At 59.5% G+C, this 17,753-nt stretch overlaps 1 protein-coding gene across 1 annotated transcript; it reads left to right on the forward strand.

The window, feature by feature from the left end:
* Positions 1-1,579: 1,579 nt before the first annotated feature.
* Positions 1,580-17,349, forward strand: NDRG4 (NDRG family member 4; the record flags this gene model as incomplete). Its single annotated transcript, XM_082062778.1, has 17 exons — positions 1,580-1,616; positions 5,081-5,172; positions 5,685-5,729; positions 10,706-10,811; positions 12,028-12,148; positions 12,409-12,471; positions 12,678-12,738; positions 13,042-13,128; positions 13,224-13,280; positions 13,649-13,752; positions 14,296-14,352; positions 14,448-14,499; positions 15,212-15,259; positions 15,500-15,535; positions 15,720-15,771; positions 16,376-16,414; positions 17,069-17,349. The coding sequence occupies 17 exons, from the start codon at positions 1,580-1,582 to the stop codon at positions 17,221-17,223; spliced, it is 1,212 nt and encodes a 403-aa protein (XP_081918904.1). The 3' UTR covers positions 17,224-17,349.
* Between the last annotated feature and the right edge of the window lie 404 nt (positions 17,350-17,753).

Genomic DNA, 17,753 nt, shown 5'->3' on the forward strand with positions numbered 1-17,753 from the left:
ACATGGTGAACACAGCCTGGATGCAGAGCTCCTGGTGACTCAGCGGGAGAGGCTGAAATCAGCTGAAAGCTGGTTGCCATCCAAAAAGCCTGGGACAAGCTGTTAAAAGAGATGTACCAGAGATGGAGCTGAATGTCTGTGTCAGCAGACATTCCTCCAGCCCCTCGGCAGGCATTTGTAGGATGAGCTGCCTGTGGCTACTCTCAAAATACTCCATGGCCCAGCAGTGAAAGGTGCTGTGAAACACAGGGTTATGTTGGTCACCGTGGCTGGCCAAGAGATGATGAGGCTGAGGCCTGGGACACCAGATTCAACCCAGGTGCTGGGAGCAGCCTATGGGCACCTACTGCCATCCTAAGAATTCAGGGTTGGGGGCAAACTTGTATCTCTGGATGACAGTGGTGCTAATAAGACCTTGGTTCAACCTCCTTGAGATGGCAGCACTGCTCCTGAGGCCCATAGCTGGTGGTTACAGGGACCACCAAGAAATCTCTCTCTAGGACCAGCCTAGGCCTGCAACCAGCTGGTCCAGGGGACCTCTAGGGCAGAGGTTTTATCCAAGATTCCAGTACTCAAATCCCAATCCTCTTGTAGCATCTGGCATGGACTCCTCTTGGTGTAGGAGAACCTGAGCCTCACACGTCCTACAAGAAACCTTGGCTTTCCTATGCTGACAAGTAAACAGCACTGAAACGCAGGATGAGGCAGCATCAGTCCCTGACTCATGCATGTTGTCCTTGCAATGGAGATATGAAATATTTTGCCTGGGCTCTTCTGGAAGAAATGCCCAGCAGGGAAGAGGAGTTGAGTGATAGCCTGGACACCAGACCAGACCACAGCCCTCTCCCTGGGGAGCAGCCTGAGTCCTCCCAGGTGAACATCACATGCGGTTGGGTTCTGTGCAGAACCAAGCCCATGGATGGGAGGTGATGGGAGTCCTCAGCAGTTTCCCCATGAGGATGTTTTTGTAAGGGCCAGTTCTGCATTTTGAATGGTGTGTCCTGTGCAGTTGCCTCAGGCAACTTAGCAGTGGAGGCTGTTATATCCCTAACTGTGGAAAAAAGTAATTACAGTGATACCAAAGAAGTACAGAGGAAGGACCAGTGGCAGGATGGGCTTGCCCAGCTCGGAGGCAAGTGGAAATCAGCCCTTTCTCTAGGCACAGGCTGGGACCCTCTGTCCTTGCTATCCCACTTCACCTATCGCCCCCCGTCGCTACATCTCCCGTGTAATCCCCCCAACTCTCTCCTCATCGCTCCATCTCCCATTTAATCCCCACCTCCCCCAGACCCCGACCCGGTCCCATTGTCCTCCGGGCGCTCCCCGGCGCCGGCCCCGCTCCCGGCCCCGTCCCCTCCCCTCCGGCCCCGGCGAGGGGAGGAACCGGCCCGCGGGGGCCGTGCCCAGCCTCGCCCCTGCGCCGCCCTGCGCGCCTCGCACCGGCACCGGCTCCGGCACCGGCACCGGCTCCGGCACCGGCATCGGCACCGGCTCCGCTCGCCGCACAGGGGCCGCCGCCACCGCCCCCTCCGTCCGCCCCGCCCCGCCCGCCGGCGGCGCTGGGACCCGCCGCCCCGGGATGAAGGTTCTCCGGCACAAGATCGAGCTGCTGACAGGTACGGCCCGGCCCAGCCACCCCCGCTCCGCCGCCCCGGGAGTGCTGGGGCGGCGGGGGGGCAGAGGGCGAGGCTGGGAGGAGCCGGGTGATGGTATAGGGGTCTGTGGGGGGGGCGAAGAGCCTTCAGCCCCTGCCCAGGAGATGGGGCTGCCGGTCCCCCCGCTCCCGTCGCTTGCCTCTTCTCCCCCAGGTATGGAGCTGCTGGAGGGAATGATGCTTTTTGGGGTACGGGAGATGATGCCTGTGGAGGTGCTAAGGCTGCAGCCCGGAGCTGCTGGGAGGGGGAGACTGAGTTGGCAGCCTCCTGACATGGGGGTCCGCCAAGCAGACAGCCCGAGGTAGGGGTGCCTGTGGGACTGCTTGAGCGTCCCTGCTGCGCCCGCTCCTCCACCAGCCTCCCCCGGGAATCTTCTCGCTGCCTGGGTGCCCCGAGGATGGGGCTGGGGAGGAGGTTGCTCTTAGCAACAGCCACTACGAGACAGCCAGCACCCCCGCAGAGCCCCTTGCTGCCACCACCGCCCCACAAGACTGGGGTGCTCCCTTGCATGGGTGGCACCAGACCACCCAGTCTGGTGTGTCTCATGCTGTGGCCTGCCTGCTCCTGCACTCTCCAGTTGGACCACACTGTTAGGCTGCTTTGTGGGGGCTGCTGGGGTGCAGACCTGTGCCTCCTCATGGAGGCAGAGCAAGCTGTGGGTGTTTATCCTGCACTGGTGGGGCAGGAGGTGGCCCAGGCTGTGTCGCACCAGTATTTTCCTCCATCCTGTCACGGCTCTTCAGCGCTCCTGCTCAGGGGCCAATGCTGTGGGCACAGTTCCATGTCTGGACTGGGCTGCACGTTCCCTTCCTCCCTCTCCCTTCCTCACTGGAGGTTGCTCTGGTTTCGCTGCCTGGCAGGGGTCAGCCCTCATTCCTCCAGATTTGCCTCCTTGTCTGTTGTGCGCTGCTCAGATAGTCCAGAGAATCTGTGCTGACATCTCGTGGGTGCCACGTCCACACCAGTGCAGGGACACAGGTGGTCAGTCAGAGACTCCCATGAGGCTGGTGCATCGTCTGAGGGAGCTCTGCCTTCTGACCAGACACTGCCCAGTGTTAAACCTTTCCCATAGCCTCATCATGGTCATGATAATAATAATAATAACAACAATAATAGTGTATTTCCTTGCCACAAGTTGGTTCTCCTCCAATAAGCCAACACTGGGCTGTGGTTGCCTTGGGAAGGTAAGCCAACGTGGCTGCTTCCATCCCCATCTATAAATGCAGTGCCAGGGCCCCGGTGGGGCAGAGCACTGGTCCCAAACAGAACACTGATGTCATGCTGGGTTTGGGACTGATTTGGGATTAGGGAGGAGGCTTGTCCCAGCTGTGCCCAGGAAATGGTGACACCACACTGGGAAGGCAGAGTGGGAGCAGAGAAGGGCAGCACCCTGGGAGTGGGTGCTGTTGGGGAGCATTGGGGAGAGCTGGAGAGAAATGGGCTCATTGCCAGTTGTGGCTTCCACACCAGCCCTCTGCAGTCATGGTGGCCCAGCTAGGCTGGATGACGCTGCCCACAGCCCCACTGCTGCGCTGGTAGGATGAGGGAACCTGTGGGGTGGCATGGGAAGCAGAGCATCCCCAGGAAGCGTGACTGTGATCCTGCTCACTGGCTGTTGCATCCATGGGACCCCCCGACGTACTGATCCCTCCTCTGTTCCTGTGCTCAGCGCCGCTTTAGTTGACCGTCCATCCCGCGCTGAGGATGCTGGTTGCCGCAGGGCTCTGCCATGTCCCTCATGAGCCAGCTTTGCCCCCTGCAACGCGAGCAAGGTCACGGGGCCCTTCCTCATTGCTGAGCCACCCACCCTCCCATATTAGCTGGAGGCTTTAATTAATAAAGGCATTCACCATACGCTAAGTGCTGTTCCCAGCCGCCCTGGGGCTGCAGCCACACGGTGGGTTGGCGTGGTCAGCGTGGGACGCTCCTGCTCTCTTCCAGACCCAGCTACCGGTGAGGCTGATTTTCCTCCCATTTTTTAACCCTGGGATTGTGCTCCAGGAGATTGTGGGGTTGCTTGGTCGGTGGCTCTGCAGGCTGCGTTGTCTCAGCTGTGCTGGTGGCCTGCAGACGAGGGCTGTCCCCTTGTGCAAAGCCATTTTCTGAGCAGCAGCCCAGCCTGGAAAGGCATGCCCCAGATGCATACCTCTCCATGGAGCTGTTGGCACCTCTCCCTGCTGGGGTTTTGCGTGGCCCCTGGCCCGGTGGGACCCTCCATGTAAGGGGTAATGCGGACACCCCTGGTGGTGGGCACCCTGGGACTCCTGCGGGCTTGGTGGTGGTGTTTCTCCCTCCAAAGAGTTCTGGTTTGTTGGATGGCTCCCAAGGAGCAAAGCAAAGTGCCGTGTCTGCAGAAAGCAGCCAGGTGGCACAGCCTGCTTGGTTTCTGAATGGAAAACCCGGTCAGATGAGCAAGAACTGGCTTTGGAGGGAAGTTTATGACCAGCTCCTGTATTCCTGGTGGTTTTGCAATCCTCGTGGCATTGTTTGGCCTTTCCACATTGCCAGCCCGGGCTGATCTAGGTTTGAAGGTGGACAAAGCATGAAGCAGCCTTGGCTGAGGCTGTGGATGGAGCGGGGTCTGTGTCTGCTGTGGTGCTAGCTTGGCCGCATATCACCCCCGGTGTCCCCAGGGAGATTGCAGAGGGTGGCAGCCAGTGCAGGGGGTATGGGAGCCATGCTGGCCCATCCAGAGCAACATCAACTCATCTGAAGGCTTGGGGAAAGGGTGGAAATTGAGGCTGCAAAGGAAAATGCCTGAGGTCTGGATCCTGCCTGAGCACAGATAATCCCCTTGCACTGGGACTTGCCAGTTAGTTACTGACCTCATCTGTTCACAGGGGAGCATTGTCCTCCGTGTTCCCCATGTCTGTCACCTTCTGTGTGCTGCCAGCTGCTGGGGTTCCAGTCATCTCCTTGCTCCCCTCTGCTTTCTAAGCTGGGCTTTTGCCTGGAGGTGTTTTTGGAGATGCTGGCATTTAGGAGTACAAAGTTCTAGTGCTCTGGTCAGCAGTATCCAGTCTCACATCTCTGCCGAGTGATGGCTCCATGGTGAAGTCTGTTCCTGCAAGCCCTGGGGACAAACTGCTGCCTGGCCAGCAGATGCTGTGCAGGCAAGGAGAAGAGTTTGGAAGTAAAGGCTTCACATTTGGTTTTGTCCCATCACTGCAATACAAATTGCAGGCTGTCTCTCTGCTCCGCTGCTGCTTGGAGCAGCCCTGTGCCTCTCAGCATGGTGGAGAAACATCACCCGTCATTCTGGCTGTACGGGGAGATCTCCCTCTGTCCCACTCATATGTGTCTGCAGCCTAAAACCAGCCGAAACATTGGATTTTCACCCTCTGATGGATGCTGTAAGCTGGGGTGGGGCAAAGAGGACTGAGGCAGATCCTCATGGGTGCTGACATCTCCCTTGCCCTGGGCAGGGCTGCTGCTGCAGGAGATGACCATGGCGGGGCTGCATGAGCTGCGCTTCACCGAGGAGAAGCCGCTGTTGCGGGGCCAGGATGCCGAGCTGGTGAGTCTGGTGACTGCACTGGCTCTTGCTCCTGCACGTGGGGTGCCAGGATGGGGTGCTGAAGTGGGAGCTTGGGGTGTGTGTGTAGCTATTGGGTGCACATGTGTGCAGATGTGGTGGTAATGGGTGCACACGTGTGCGTGTGTGTGGTATTCAGTGCATGCATGTGTGCAGATGTGTTCTGGTATTGATGCACATACATGGGTGACCGTGGGTTCTGGTTTGGCGTGATGGTGTGTATGTGTGTGTGTGCAGATGTTGCACATACATACGAATGCACACCTGTGTGTCTGTGCACACTTAAAGGCAGTGCATGCACAGGTCTGTGGGTACTGTAGATGTGCATGTATGTGCACACATGTAGGCATCATGTTCCCCTGCAGCCAGCACTGCCCTGGGGAGTGGGTGCTTGTGATGTCAGGGGGCTTCATGAGCTGGGTGTGAGGAGGGTTGGTGGGAGTGATCAGTGGTGGGCGAATGTCTCTGTCCCTAACAGCTCCTTCGCTCCCCAGGAGAACTCTGATGTCTTCCTCTCCGCTGTGGACACAGACTGGAAGGTAGGACCAGCCATGGAGGGTGCCCCCCACCCCTGGGTTCTGTGTGGGACCGCAGCATGAACCTGGGGAAGGCTGCAGGGTGCTCAGTGGACCCAGGGTTGTTTCTGTCCCCCTCTTTGATGGGGATGCAGTGTCTGGTTGGTGTCTATGCATGGGGCTGCACATCCATTGTGGTCCCCAGCCGGAGAGGATGGGGGGATGCTGCCAGGCATGCTCTGTGCTGGGGCTCGGATGCGGCTGGTGGGCACTTGGCAACAGGCTGAGGACAAAACCTCTTTAAAACAGGCGATTTCTTCCCAGGAGGGCCGAGCTGCTTTTCCAGACCCTCTACCATTGCCATGGCAATGGTTTCCCAGGCAATGCCAGCTCCCTACTTACATAAGGATGGTTGAAAGATTCTTTCTTTTTTGGAGGGCTGGGGCATTGCCCCCTGTACCACCCACCTCTCTCAGAGAGCAGGGCCCCTCTGCTCCCCTGGCTGGCACCTGCCAGCTTTGTACCTCTGTTCTGTCTCTCTGGAGGAGCACAGTGATGTGGCTCAGGGGGGCTCAGCTTGCGCCTGGCTCCCATGTTGGTCTTCATCGCTCTCGCACCTCTACCCGAGCTCATCCTGCACCAGGCTTCTCTGGCAAAGACCAGGGTGCTGGTAGATGGGGAGGGAGGGTAGTGGGGCTGCTGGATCCCAGCTCATTGCTGGTCCTTCTCCCAAAGCATCCTTCTCCCAGGGGACACCAGTGGCTGATGTCAGGTTGTATGTTGATGCTTTGTCAGCGTCTGAGACTGTGGAGGGGCTGGGCTTGGGTGGTGCTGGCTGAGCCCTGCCAGGTCCGGCACTGAAACAGCAGCACCTGCAAGGATAAAAATAAATCTGGATTTTGATCATTCTGGAAGAGGGGCAGGGGAGCCCAGGTCCTTGTTTTCGCAGACCCAAAGTGGTGCTCAGGCTTTTGGGCCTGGCCTGCTTAGTCTTCATCACCTGTATAGGTGGCAGGGTGCAGCTGGGCAGGGAGCAAGGACTTTTGTCAGCATGCTGGGCACTGGCTACTAGCTCTGGGTGATTATTTGGCCAGGTCAGGGAAAGGGCTCTCCCTAGGTAAAAGAGCCTCAGCCCTGTTATTAGACATCAGAGACTCCACAGGAACAAGCCCTCTGGGTGAAGCTGAGGACACGGGGCTTTGCTATGTGGGGAGGCTTGTGTATGTGCTGGTGATGGCAGCTGGACCACCTTCTGCCCATGTGCATGCCAGGGCACGGTAGAAGCAAGCCATGGGGAGCTGCTGAGGTGGGGATGATGCAGAGGTGATGGCAGCCTCCAGCTGGCACAGAGCATCCCTGTGGTAGGCAGGGAGGCTGGAGGGTCCCTGCTGGGTGCTGCCCTGGTCCAGCACTGGCTTGTCTGCGGAGCTCTTTCTCCATCCATGATTGCCCAGTTTCGGCTGGAGAGGCCTGGGTGCTGGTTGTGGTGAGCTGGGCAATGGTGCTGGGCTGGGCAGGGGCAGGCAATGTGCAGGGGAATGACACCCAGAGCCTGACAGGGGATTCTGGGGCCATGGCTGCATGAGGCCATCTGTGGGTGCAAGCTGCAGGCAGACAGACTGGTCCTCTTGCAAAGCCTTGTTGGAATCAGGGCAGAAACCATCTGCCTGCATGCATGTGCATGTGGAATACACACGTGTGTGCACACAGCATGTGTCAGCACAGGGACAGGATCCAAACCCTTGGCGCTGCTGGGTTGTCTTTTCTCCTGTCTTATTCACCTGCCACCAGTGATGTCCAGGTTGGGGCTAAATCCTGCACATCTCCTGTGTGCCAGCAGCCAGCAGCAGGTGGAATGACCAGGCAGTGTTCATGTGTGTACACACATGTGCCACTTCATGCATGTGTGCACAAGGTTCTGTGTGTGTGCAGGTCATTGCGCGTCTGTGGGCATGAGTGGTGGCCATGGCATACACGCTAAGCACACGGGAGAAGGATGCAGCAGGCATGCTCTTTACATGCATGTGACCATGCACATACATGCATGAGAACACATACTGTCACAGACACACAGGGACCAGCCCTGTTGGGGTACACACAAGCATTTTGTAGGGTGCATGGGCTTCAGCGTGGGTCGTTGTATTTATTTTTCAAAGTTTACATGCACAGACACGTGGAGGGACATGGTTTTGCCTGGCCCCTATGTAACTGTGTTGGTACATGTTTCCGTGCATGTGTGTGCACGGCCACGTGCATACGTGTGTACCCATGTCTGTTTACAGGGGTGTGTGCCCTTCCTGCTGCGTGTGCGTTGCTTCAGGGCCTCGGGCTGGGCAGCTGCAGCCTCCAGCATGACTTTGCATGTTTGTGTGGGGCCAGAGCTGCGTTTGTGTGTGACGGGTGTGGGTGAGCACTGCTGGGCTCTGCCGCGATGATCTGTGTGTGTTGCAAGGGGTGTGAGTGCAACCCTGTCCAGGCACCCCTGCCTGTCTTGCTCTGCTGAAGGAGGGAAGATGGAGCAGGTACCACACGGTGCCAGGCGTTTTTTCTTCATAAACAAGGGTATTTGGGGCCAATTGGAGCATGAATAATTCCCGCGGCAGCCAATGGCTGAGTGCTGGCTCCATCGCAGCGCTTGCCCGCAATGGAGGCCAAACCTGCCGGGGCTGCGCGTCGCGTCGAGGGGGAAGGGAGAGGGAGGGCTTAGCGCAGGGCTGGGGCTCCGCTATAAATCAAGGCGAGGGGCTGAGCCAGCGCAGAGCTCCGCTTCACCCCAGCCTGCTGCACCACTGTGCCCGGCACCGGGACCCCGTACTCGGCCTGCCCTGCCCGCACATCCTCGTCCACCCGGTTCCTCACCATGCCGGAGTGCTGGGATGGGGTAGGTACCACGTTTCCTGTGCTCGCTGCCCTCCCTTTCTGGGCGGTTTTGCCCCAGTACGTCCCCTGCTTCCCCAGGCTGGACCTTTGCACCCAGCAGGGCTTGGTGTGGGCCAGGCAGGCGTTGGTGTGGGGGGGACTTGCTGCTGAGGAGCCCTACCTTCCACCAGCCCCACTGCCGCATCCCTGACATGCTGCAGGTTTCGGGGACGCATTGTCCTTGAGCGTGTCCTCGCTGAGCCCAGCGGAGATGCTGTGCTGAGGCCGAGGGTGAGTGAGCGCAGCTGCAGTGGCTATGGGCTGCGCTGGGGCTTACAGCTGATGGGCAGGGTGTGCAGCCCCTTCCTCACCCCTGGAGCTGCAGAGGGAGAGGGTCTCCTGCTGTTTTGAAGCAATCCTTTGATTGGCAGCGGGCTGGTGTGGAGGGGGACAAGTGAGGTGGGAGCACTGCAGCGGCGAGCAGGTGACCTGGACAGAGCTGGACTCTCAGGCACCTGTGGGTGCTGCAACCCCTGCATCCCCCCTCGCTGGAGTCACGGGTTGGCAGTGCCCCCGGCTCGCTGCCTGCATCCCCTGCATCCCTAGCCTCTCCCCGCCAGCAAACATCCCTGCGGCAAAGGGCAGGGCTATGGTACCCAGCAATGCTGCAGAGGCTGCACGACAGGCAGGGGTGTGCCTGGCCTGGCAGGGGGTTGTGGGGGACAGGTAGCAGTGCTGAGGAAGGAGCTGTCACCTTGGGCATGTAATTTTGGGTTGGTGTTGCAGGCTGAGCTGTTGGAGCTGTGATGGGCACTGTGGGCATGAGGATTGCAAGGAGACAGCCCTGTGCCCAGGATCACACCACATGGAAGCCTCCTGCTCTGTGACCTTGGGCCAGGCCCTTCCCCTGCCTCAGTTTCCCCATCCGTTTTTTTTGGGGTGATGTTCCTGCTCCTCGCCTGCTGCCTGATACAGCTCTGGGGAGTGGAGGGACAGCTGTAGATGAGGGCTGGGGTCAGGGTGCCCTTGGGGAGCCAAGCGTTGTGTCCACAGAGCCCTTGATCTGCCCTCGGGTGCTGCGTTCCCCTGGGGACAGTGGATCTTGGTGAGGAGAGAGGCACTGCAGTGAGGAGACCCCATCCTCAGGCGGTTCCTCCCACCCGAGGCCTGTGTCCTTCAGAGTCCTTGCTGGTGTGTAACCCACGGGAGCATCCATGTACCTGGTTCCCTCCCACCAGCACATCCACGGGGCTGCCAGTACCTGCAGCAAGGACCGTGCTGTTGGGCACCCTGCCAGCCTCCCCTGCCTGGTGCTGTTCTGCACGTGATGCTCCTGCACCCACCAGATCTCAGCTTCGAGGTCACTGCCAGTGGGCTGGCTGGCAGGCATGAGCTTCTGGAAAGGACTGCTGGCCACTTGTCCCCAGGGGGATGACTTGGCCAGCATCTGGGCTTGCAGCCTCAGTTTCCCTTGCTGGCTGAGGATGATGGCTGTGAAGGTGAGGCTGGAACCCTGTCAGCCAGGGAAACTGAGGCACAGGGCAGTTCTGGTCTCTCTATGGGGGCACAGTTGTTTCAGACCAAGGAATTTTAAAGTTACTGTAGCTGTCATTTTGAGATGAGCCTGCAGCATTTCCCAGGGTGGTGTCTGATGTCTGACCTCTGCTTGTGTGTCCCAGACACAGTGAATTCAGGCCAGCCGGGCCATGCTGTGGCACCCTGCTGCCAAAATTGTCTTAGTCTCAGGTCCTCAAAGATTTCCTGTCCCATCCTGTGGTCCAGCTCTCCTGTCCCATGATCCTCCTCTCCCAAGCCCTCTTGGACCATCCCATCCCATCCCATCCCATCCCATCCCATCCCATCCCATCCCATCCCATCCCGTGATCCCGTCCGATCACACACCTGTCCAATCCTAAATCCTATTATCCCTTCCCTTCTGTTGGTGGAGGCTGGGAGCATTTGTATGTGATTTTACATGCCTTCTGCCACCTCCAGGATGCCCATATCTGGGGGTTTTCCCAGGATGGCTGCTCCTCTTTCCCTTGTGCTCCCATGGGAAGCAGCAGTGAGGTGTGGGATGGCAGGGCAGGAGAGGATGTCTTGGGCAGTCAGGCATCACCCCATCTCTCCTCTTACCCCAGGAACATGACATTGAGACTCCCTACGGGCTGCTGCACGTGGTCATCCGGGGCTCGCCCAAGGGGAATCGCCCGGCCATCCTGACGTACCATGATGTGGGCCTCAACCGTGAGTGCTGGTCTCCGGGCCATCGGGTGCAGGGACAGGCAGAGTGAGCTTGGGGCTGCACAGGGCACTGGGACATTGGCCAAAGCCTCTGGCTCAGCTCTTTTGCCTCCTCCCATGGAGGGTCCCCAGGCTGTGTTGGGTCTCCCCAGGCATCTGAAGACACCAGGAGGGTTTGGATGCTCAGCTGAACCGAAAGCCCAAGCCAGGCACAGCCAGGAGTGCTTGGCCACCCCAGAGCTGGCTGTCCACATGCCCATGCCAGGCAGGGATGGGACATGGGGGATGCCAGGTTGGTCCTTGCTGCTGCCACCAGCACTTTGGTATTCAGAGCATGGACCCGGCTGGTGGCAGGGGACAGTGAGGGCTGCAGGAGACAGGGAATAGCAGGGAAGGAGGGACCATGCGCCAGGGCTCTGGGTGTGGGGATGCTGTGCTCTCTGTTAGCCTGCAGCCTTGGGCCTGCACCTCGGACCCCTGCCCTGGCTGTGCCAGGATGCCCAGCATCCTGTGAGCAGGGGGAAGCATCTCCCTCTCCACTGGCGGCTGAGGCTGAGTCACCGCCCTGCTACGTGAGCTGCCTCGCCATCACAGCAGCGCTCACGTGCTCAGGGATGCATCGTGTTGGTTGTGATGGATCTTACAATCTGCCTGGCCCCCACATTTTGAAAGGGATGTCCCAGCACCTGCACCATGGGGCAGAACCCCACCAAGTCCCAGCAATGATTATGTCCCCCTGTGACAGTGGTGGCCTTTCCACAGCAGTGCTGGGGCTGTCTCTTTGATGGTTTCCAAGCAGGGAGATGTGCAGCCATTTCTCGAATCCCATGTTTGCTTGACCCCATTCTGAGGATTTTGGAATGGGTTGATAATACACCGGGTTGCTAATCCCGCTGGGTGGTCCTGCTGTTCTGGGCTTTGCATCCCCCAGTCTCATCCTTCCAAGCAGACTAAACTCACCCCAAACTGCTCATCTCCCTGGCTGTGTCTGTTCATCCCCATGCCTCCCAATAGGGACGCAGCCCTTGCTAACAGTGGCTGTGGTCTCTGCTGTGCGGATGAGGAACCTGGAGGGAAGGGGATGGGAGGGCTTTGGTGGCATGTCAGCTCCTGGTTGAAGGGCAGAGGGAGGGCAGGTAGCCTCTCTCCATGCTCCTCCAGCCCACCAGGCCCCAATGCTGGGGCATTTGGTCTCTGATCCCTGCCTGCCCTTTGACAGACAAGCTTTGCTTCAACACTTTCTTCAACTATGAAGACATGCAGGAGATCACAAAGCACTTTGTGGTGTGCCACGTGGATGCGCCGGGCCAGCAGGCAGGAGCCTCGCAGTTCCCTCAGGGGTAGGTGCCAGCTTTGGGGGCTTGCTATGCCCACGGGGATGTCACCTCCATGCCCACTGGGTTGTGGCTGCCTGGGCATTCGTGCCCTGCCTGCGAGCCTCTCTGAACTGTGGCAACTGACTGTCTCAGGGTGGACAATGGAGTGGTTTGTGGGTGGGTGGCATTTCCTTGCCCACTTTGGGCAGCCCAGCTGCCCTGTCCCAGCCTTCCCACTCTGCATGGTTCCCATAACCACCATCCTGTGCCTCTGCGTGCTGCAGGTACCAGTACCCATCCATGGACCAGCTGGCTGCCATGTTACCCAGCGTGGTGCAGCATTTTGGGTGAGTCAGCCCCTCCTAGACATCTGCTGGCTGAGTGTGCTGGGCAGGGAGATGGGCAGGAGGAAAGGGTTTGGGGCTGGGGGAGTTGTCCCTATAAGCTGGCACCCTGCATGTTGTCTTGTGCTCCATGCTGCGGGTGGAGGGGTGCCCCAGGGAACCCATGCTGGAGCCCACCGTTCCCCCATACACACCCCTTCGCTTTTCAGGTTCAAGTATGTGATTGGGATCGGCGTTGGGGCAGGAGCCTACGTGCTGGCCAAGTTTGCGGTGAGCCTGGGGCTGGGATGGGCTGGTCCTGCATTGTCTGTGCCTGCTGTCAGCTCAGGGCATGGCGAAGAGCAGGAGCTGACACCCCAGGCAGGCTGTCCCACTGTGAAGGCTCCTGGAGAGATGGTGGGGCTGGAATGGCAGTGCTGTGGCCATGGTGGCTGGGCAGTCTTGCCACAGGTGTCCCATTGCAGCCATGTCAGCCCCATGCAATGCTTGTGCAGTGGGCAGTGGTGCTGGTGGGGGGCTGTTCTGGGCATATCTCTCCTTCCTGCTGAGCATCGCCCCTCTTTCTCACTGCAGCTCATCTTCCCTGACCTGGTTGAAGGACTGGTCCTCATGAACATCGACCCCAATGGCAAAGGCTGGATTGACTGGGCAGCTTCCAAGGTGGGCAGGGCCCTGACCCTCCCTCTTGGGCTGGTGGCTCCCTGGGGCAGGAGCCAGCTGTGGCAGCGCCATAACGCCCTGTGCTCCCTCCACAGCTCTCTGGCCTCACCAGCACGCTGCCGGACACTGTCTTGTCCCACCTCTTCAGCCAGGTAAGGGTTGTGCATCCTGCTGGCCCCCTGCCACCACCCTGCATCCCAGCGGGGTCACCTGGGCTGTGCCCAGCCCTGGTGCTGGGTGCCGCGGTGTCACTGGTCCTGCCCCGTGCCCAGGGATGGGGTTAGTCAAGCCCTGCCTGTATCCCTCCTGCCTGATTGGGGCTTAGCCTTGACAAATGTGTGACTTGTGCCTGTGTCCTGCCTGGGTGTGCTGCCTGCAGCACCACCATGCCCAGCTGCATTGCCCAGCACCCTCCTGCTCTGCCCCACTGGCCAACATGGCACGGGCAGGCCTGGGGGAGCAAGGTGTCTCCACAGCACCCAGCAGTGCTTGCCCTGATCTCTGTCCCCTGCTGGCACAGGAAGAACTTGTGAACAACACGGAGCTTGTGCAGAGTTACCGGCAGCAGATTGGCAGCGTGGTGAACCAGTTCAACCTCCAGCTCTTCCTCAACATGTACAACAGGTGAGCACTCCGGCCGGCCCTGCCAGTGGACTGACCCCCTGTCTGCATCAGGGTGAGGGTCTGCAGCACTGGTGGGGTGCCCTGAGGCCACCGTGGGAACCCTTACCACTGTTGGGTGCTGCCATCAACCTCTGGCACAGGCCATCAGTGATGCAAAACTGGCTACCAGTGCTGGCCAGAGATGCAGGAGTGGTGGTACCTGTGCCAGAGCCTTGGTGTGTCCCAGAGCCCATGGCCATGGGGGCACATCCCCTCGTCCCCTCCTGCGCTGCATGCTGGTACAAGGCTGGGGAAAGGGGCAGAGATGCTGTCCCATGCGTACGGGGGGCTGGGAGCCTTGCTGCTCCAATGGGTGCTTCATCCCACGGCATGAGCTCTGCTCAGGTCATGGCAGAAGTGGCCATGGGGTTCTCCATCCATAGGGTGCCAGGACAGCGGGTGGGTGCTGCTTCCTGGAGCTGGTGGTACTGCAGCTTTTGCACTATGGCATTGGTGACAGCACCTGCCCATGGGCTCACATTGGTTCTCTTTCTCCTTCATCAGCCGCAGGGACCTGGATATCAACCGGCCTGGGACTGTGCCCAACGCCAAGACACTGCGGTAAGAGTCGTACTGGCATGGAATTGGGGGTGCCAGGGCAGGGGAGTCCACCCAGACCAAGCCCTGACTGTGCTCCTTCCTCCTCTCACCTCCAGCTGCCCTGTGATGCTGGTGGTCGGAGACAATGCGCCTGCTGAAGAGGGGGTGGTGAGTGATGGAGTAGTGCCTGCGGGGGGGCATGCAGATGGTGCCCATGCGTGGGCATGCTCATGTTCACTGACTGCTCAGACACATGTGAGCTCCCATATGTGGGAGCATGCTCAGGGGCAAACCTGCCTGCTTGTGTGGGCATGACTGTACGTGCATCTGTACACAGTTGCCACATCTGGAAACCTCCCCTTCCTCATATGCCCAGACATGCTCACAACATGCATGCTCCCTGCTTGGCCACATGCCCCCAGACAGCTGCCAGCATGTGCCTGTGCTCGCACATATCCACATGGCTGTCCACACTTGCACAATCAGCCACAGGTACTGTGCAGGTGGCCACATTTGTATGTAACGTGTAATTGTGTGCACACACCCCCTTCTTCAGCACATGTACCTCTGCATATGCACATGAGCACACTTGTGTGCTTGTACACTAGTGTGTCACACACAGGATTCCTCAGCAGCCACTCTCCTCCTCTTCCAACTCCCACCCTTGCCCAGGCACTGCCTGGCAGGAGGAAAGTGCCCTTTGTCCCATGGCAAAGGGATGGTGGTTCTGCGGGCTCAGGGCTTGCCTAGCACTCTGTCTCCACCTAACTGGGGTTGGATGTGCCAGCTGGGGTGCCATGAGCTAGTGGTGGTACCCATGGGCAATTTCTGCCAGGCTCAGTGCACCCCAGGGTGCTAATATCATCCCTCTCACCCACAGGTGGAGTGTAACTCCAAGCTGGATCCCACCAACACCACATTCCTGAAGGTAGGTGGGTGTCAGGGAGCAGGCAGGTGGTCCCTGCTGCCCATGAAGTACCCCATTTCCCTTTGCCCCAGGGCTGCAGGGTGTCCCCATCTCCCCCTTCCAGGTCCATTCTGGCTATAAAGTTGGGGGCAGATGGGGAGAGCATGGGGGTCCGAACAGTGGTATCTGCCAACGGGTACTAGGGGACAGGGTGGGCTGCAAAGGCACCCTCTAAGACTAAGCAGAACCTTCTCTCTGCAGATGGCTGACTCTGGTGGGCTGCCCCAGGTCACACAGGTGAGCCCTCATGATTTTCCCAGTTAACTGGGTATACTGGGTCCTGAGACATGCACTGGTGCTGTCTGTGCCCAGCAGGGGATGGGCTGAGGTGGGCATAGGGGTCTTGTGCCAGAGGCAGCTGGGGGCTGAGTGGGGTCTCAGCCCTGGTGCTGCCTCAACTCCTCTTGCTCTCTCCCTGCAGCCTGGCAAGTTGACCGAAGCCTTCAAATATTTCCTGCAAGGCATGGGCTACAGTGAGTGCCAGGGCTGGGCACGGGGCTGGCGTGTGCCTGTGTGTGTGTGTGCGTGCTGAACCTGCTGCGGTAGAGGAGCCTGGTATCACCATCTCCTGATGGAGAGCTGCACGTGCCTCTGTGGCGTTATGTGTGCAGGTTTACAAGATATCTGCCTGTGTGTTGGTAGGGGCACGGGGTGTATAGGCTCTGTGTGTACGTATGTGGGTGGACAGGGTCGCTGTGCATGCGTGCACACTCCTGTGTGTGTGGGCATGCACAAGTAGGGGCTGTGTGTGTGGACACAGGAGTGCAGACTCCATGTGCACAAGTTTGTGTGTGTGTGTGTGTATAGGTCCATGTGCGTGTGTGTCCAGGTCCATGTGCATACCTGTGTGTGCACATGCATGAAGGTCCACGTACACATGTGTGTGTGTTTGCACATCCATGTGCACAGACATGAGTGTCTGTGTACAGGTCTGTGTGCAGTTCTGTGTACACACGTGCAGGTCCGTGTGCATGCACACATGGGGCTGGGTGGGCACTCCTGGCCCTGCGGAGCGGCCAGCACGGCTGACGCTCTCTCTCTGCCCTCCCTGCCCTTCTCCTGCTCCACTCCTGCCAGTCGCCCACCTGAAGGACCGGAGGCTGAGTGGAGGCACAGGTACCGCTCAGTGCTGCTCGGCCTATGCCAGCTGCTGCATGGTGCCCGCCTGGCCTGTGCCCTCGAGCTGCCCAGGCACCTTTGGGAGCAGCCTGGGTGCAGGGCTGGCCCTTCCCAGCCAGGTGCCCTCTGCCTCGCTCTGCTTTGCCTGAAATGGCACCCTGAGCCAGGGCCGGGGGCTGAGAAATGGTATTCAGAGAAGTCCCCCACTCATGCGGGCACAGTCTCAGCAGTGTGTCCACTGTGTCCTCCTCCAGCTGGCCAGCAGCTGTGCCCACTGCACATCCTGGCTGGGGGAGGGTGTCACCTTCCCTGCACACCCTGGGGAGCCAGGAGCCCTCCCATCCCTGCTCATGCCTTCCCTGGAACGTGGCAGCCGGGGGTCCCCACTGCCTCAGGCCCAGTGGTCGCAGACCTGGGAGATATGCCTGGTTTGCAGCCTGTCCCAGGGTGTCCCGTGCCTGCCCCGCTGTCCCTTGCCAGACCGGAGCTGCTCATGTTGTCACAGCACCGCATGCTGCAAGCTTGTCCCTGGGGTCATTCACGTCAGGGAGCAGAACTAGCAGCTTTGCTTGCATGAGGCAATGTCAGCTCAGATTCTGCTGGCTTTCGGAGGGAACTGAGCACCCTGGCCATCTCTCTGTGCCCGTGCAGTGCCGTCCGCCAGCATGACCCGCCTGGCACGCTCCCGCACAGCCTCCCTCACCAGCGCCAGCTCAGTGGATGGCGCCCGCCCACGTGCCTGCACCCACTCGGAGAGCACCGAGGCCATGGGGCAGATCAACCACACCATGGAGGTATCGTGCTGAGGTCCACACCTGCTGCTGACGTCTCCTCCAGAGCCATCTCCCATCTGTCAACATCCCGCCAGCACCCACCCGCCCTGTGGACGTCCTCTACCAGGGCCCTCGCTCCTTTGGGGTTGATTTGTCTTCTTTGCCATTGGCCTCATCCCCTTGTCTGGTACCGGAGAAGGAAAAGGCCTTCGCTTCACTGGCTCCTGACTCTGGCTCCTGGCTTCGCCCAGCAGTCCCTCATGGTTCTGCATCGGTCCTCACCTTCCCCAGCATCAGCCTGGCCCTGGCTTGGGAGGGTGGGTGGCAGGGGGATGGGGCAGGGTGGTGAGATGGGGACAGGATGATGGGATGGGGCAGGACAGCAGGCTGTGGGCAGGACAGCAGGATGTGAAGAGGACACAGGAGGTAGGTTGGTCTCCCAAGGTCAACTGATGGCTGGCCAAGCCAGGAGGGAAACAGGGACAGGGAGCGGTGCTCACTGGGAGGTCACTGGGCCCTTCCTGGGGATGCAGCTTCCATTTCTCCCCACTGGCTCTCCCTGG

Source organism: Streptopelia decaocto, assembly GCF_964273445.1.
Source record: "Streptopelia decaocto genome assembly, chromosome: 11".
Classification (NCBI taxonomy): Eukaryota; Metazoa; Chordata; class Aves; order Columbiformes; family Columbidae; genus Streptopelia; species Streptopelia decaocto.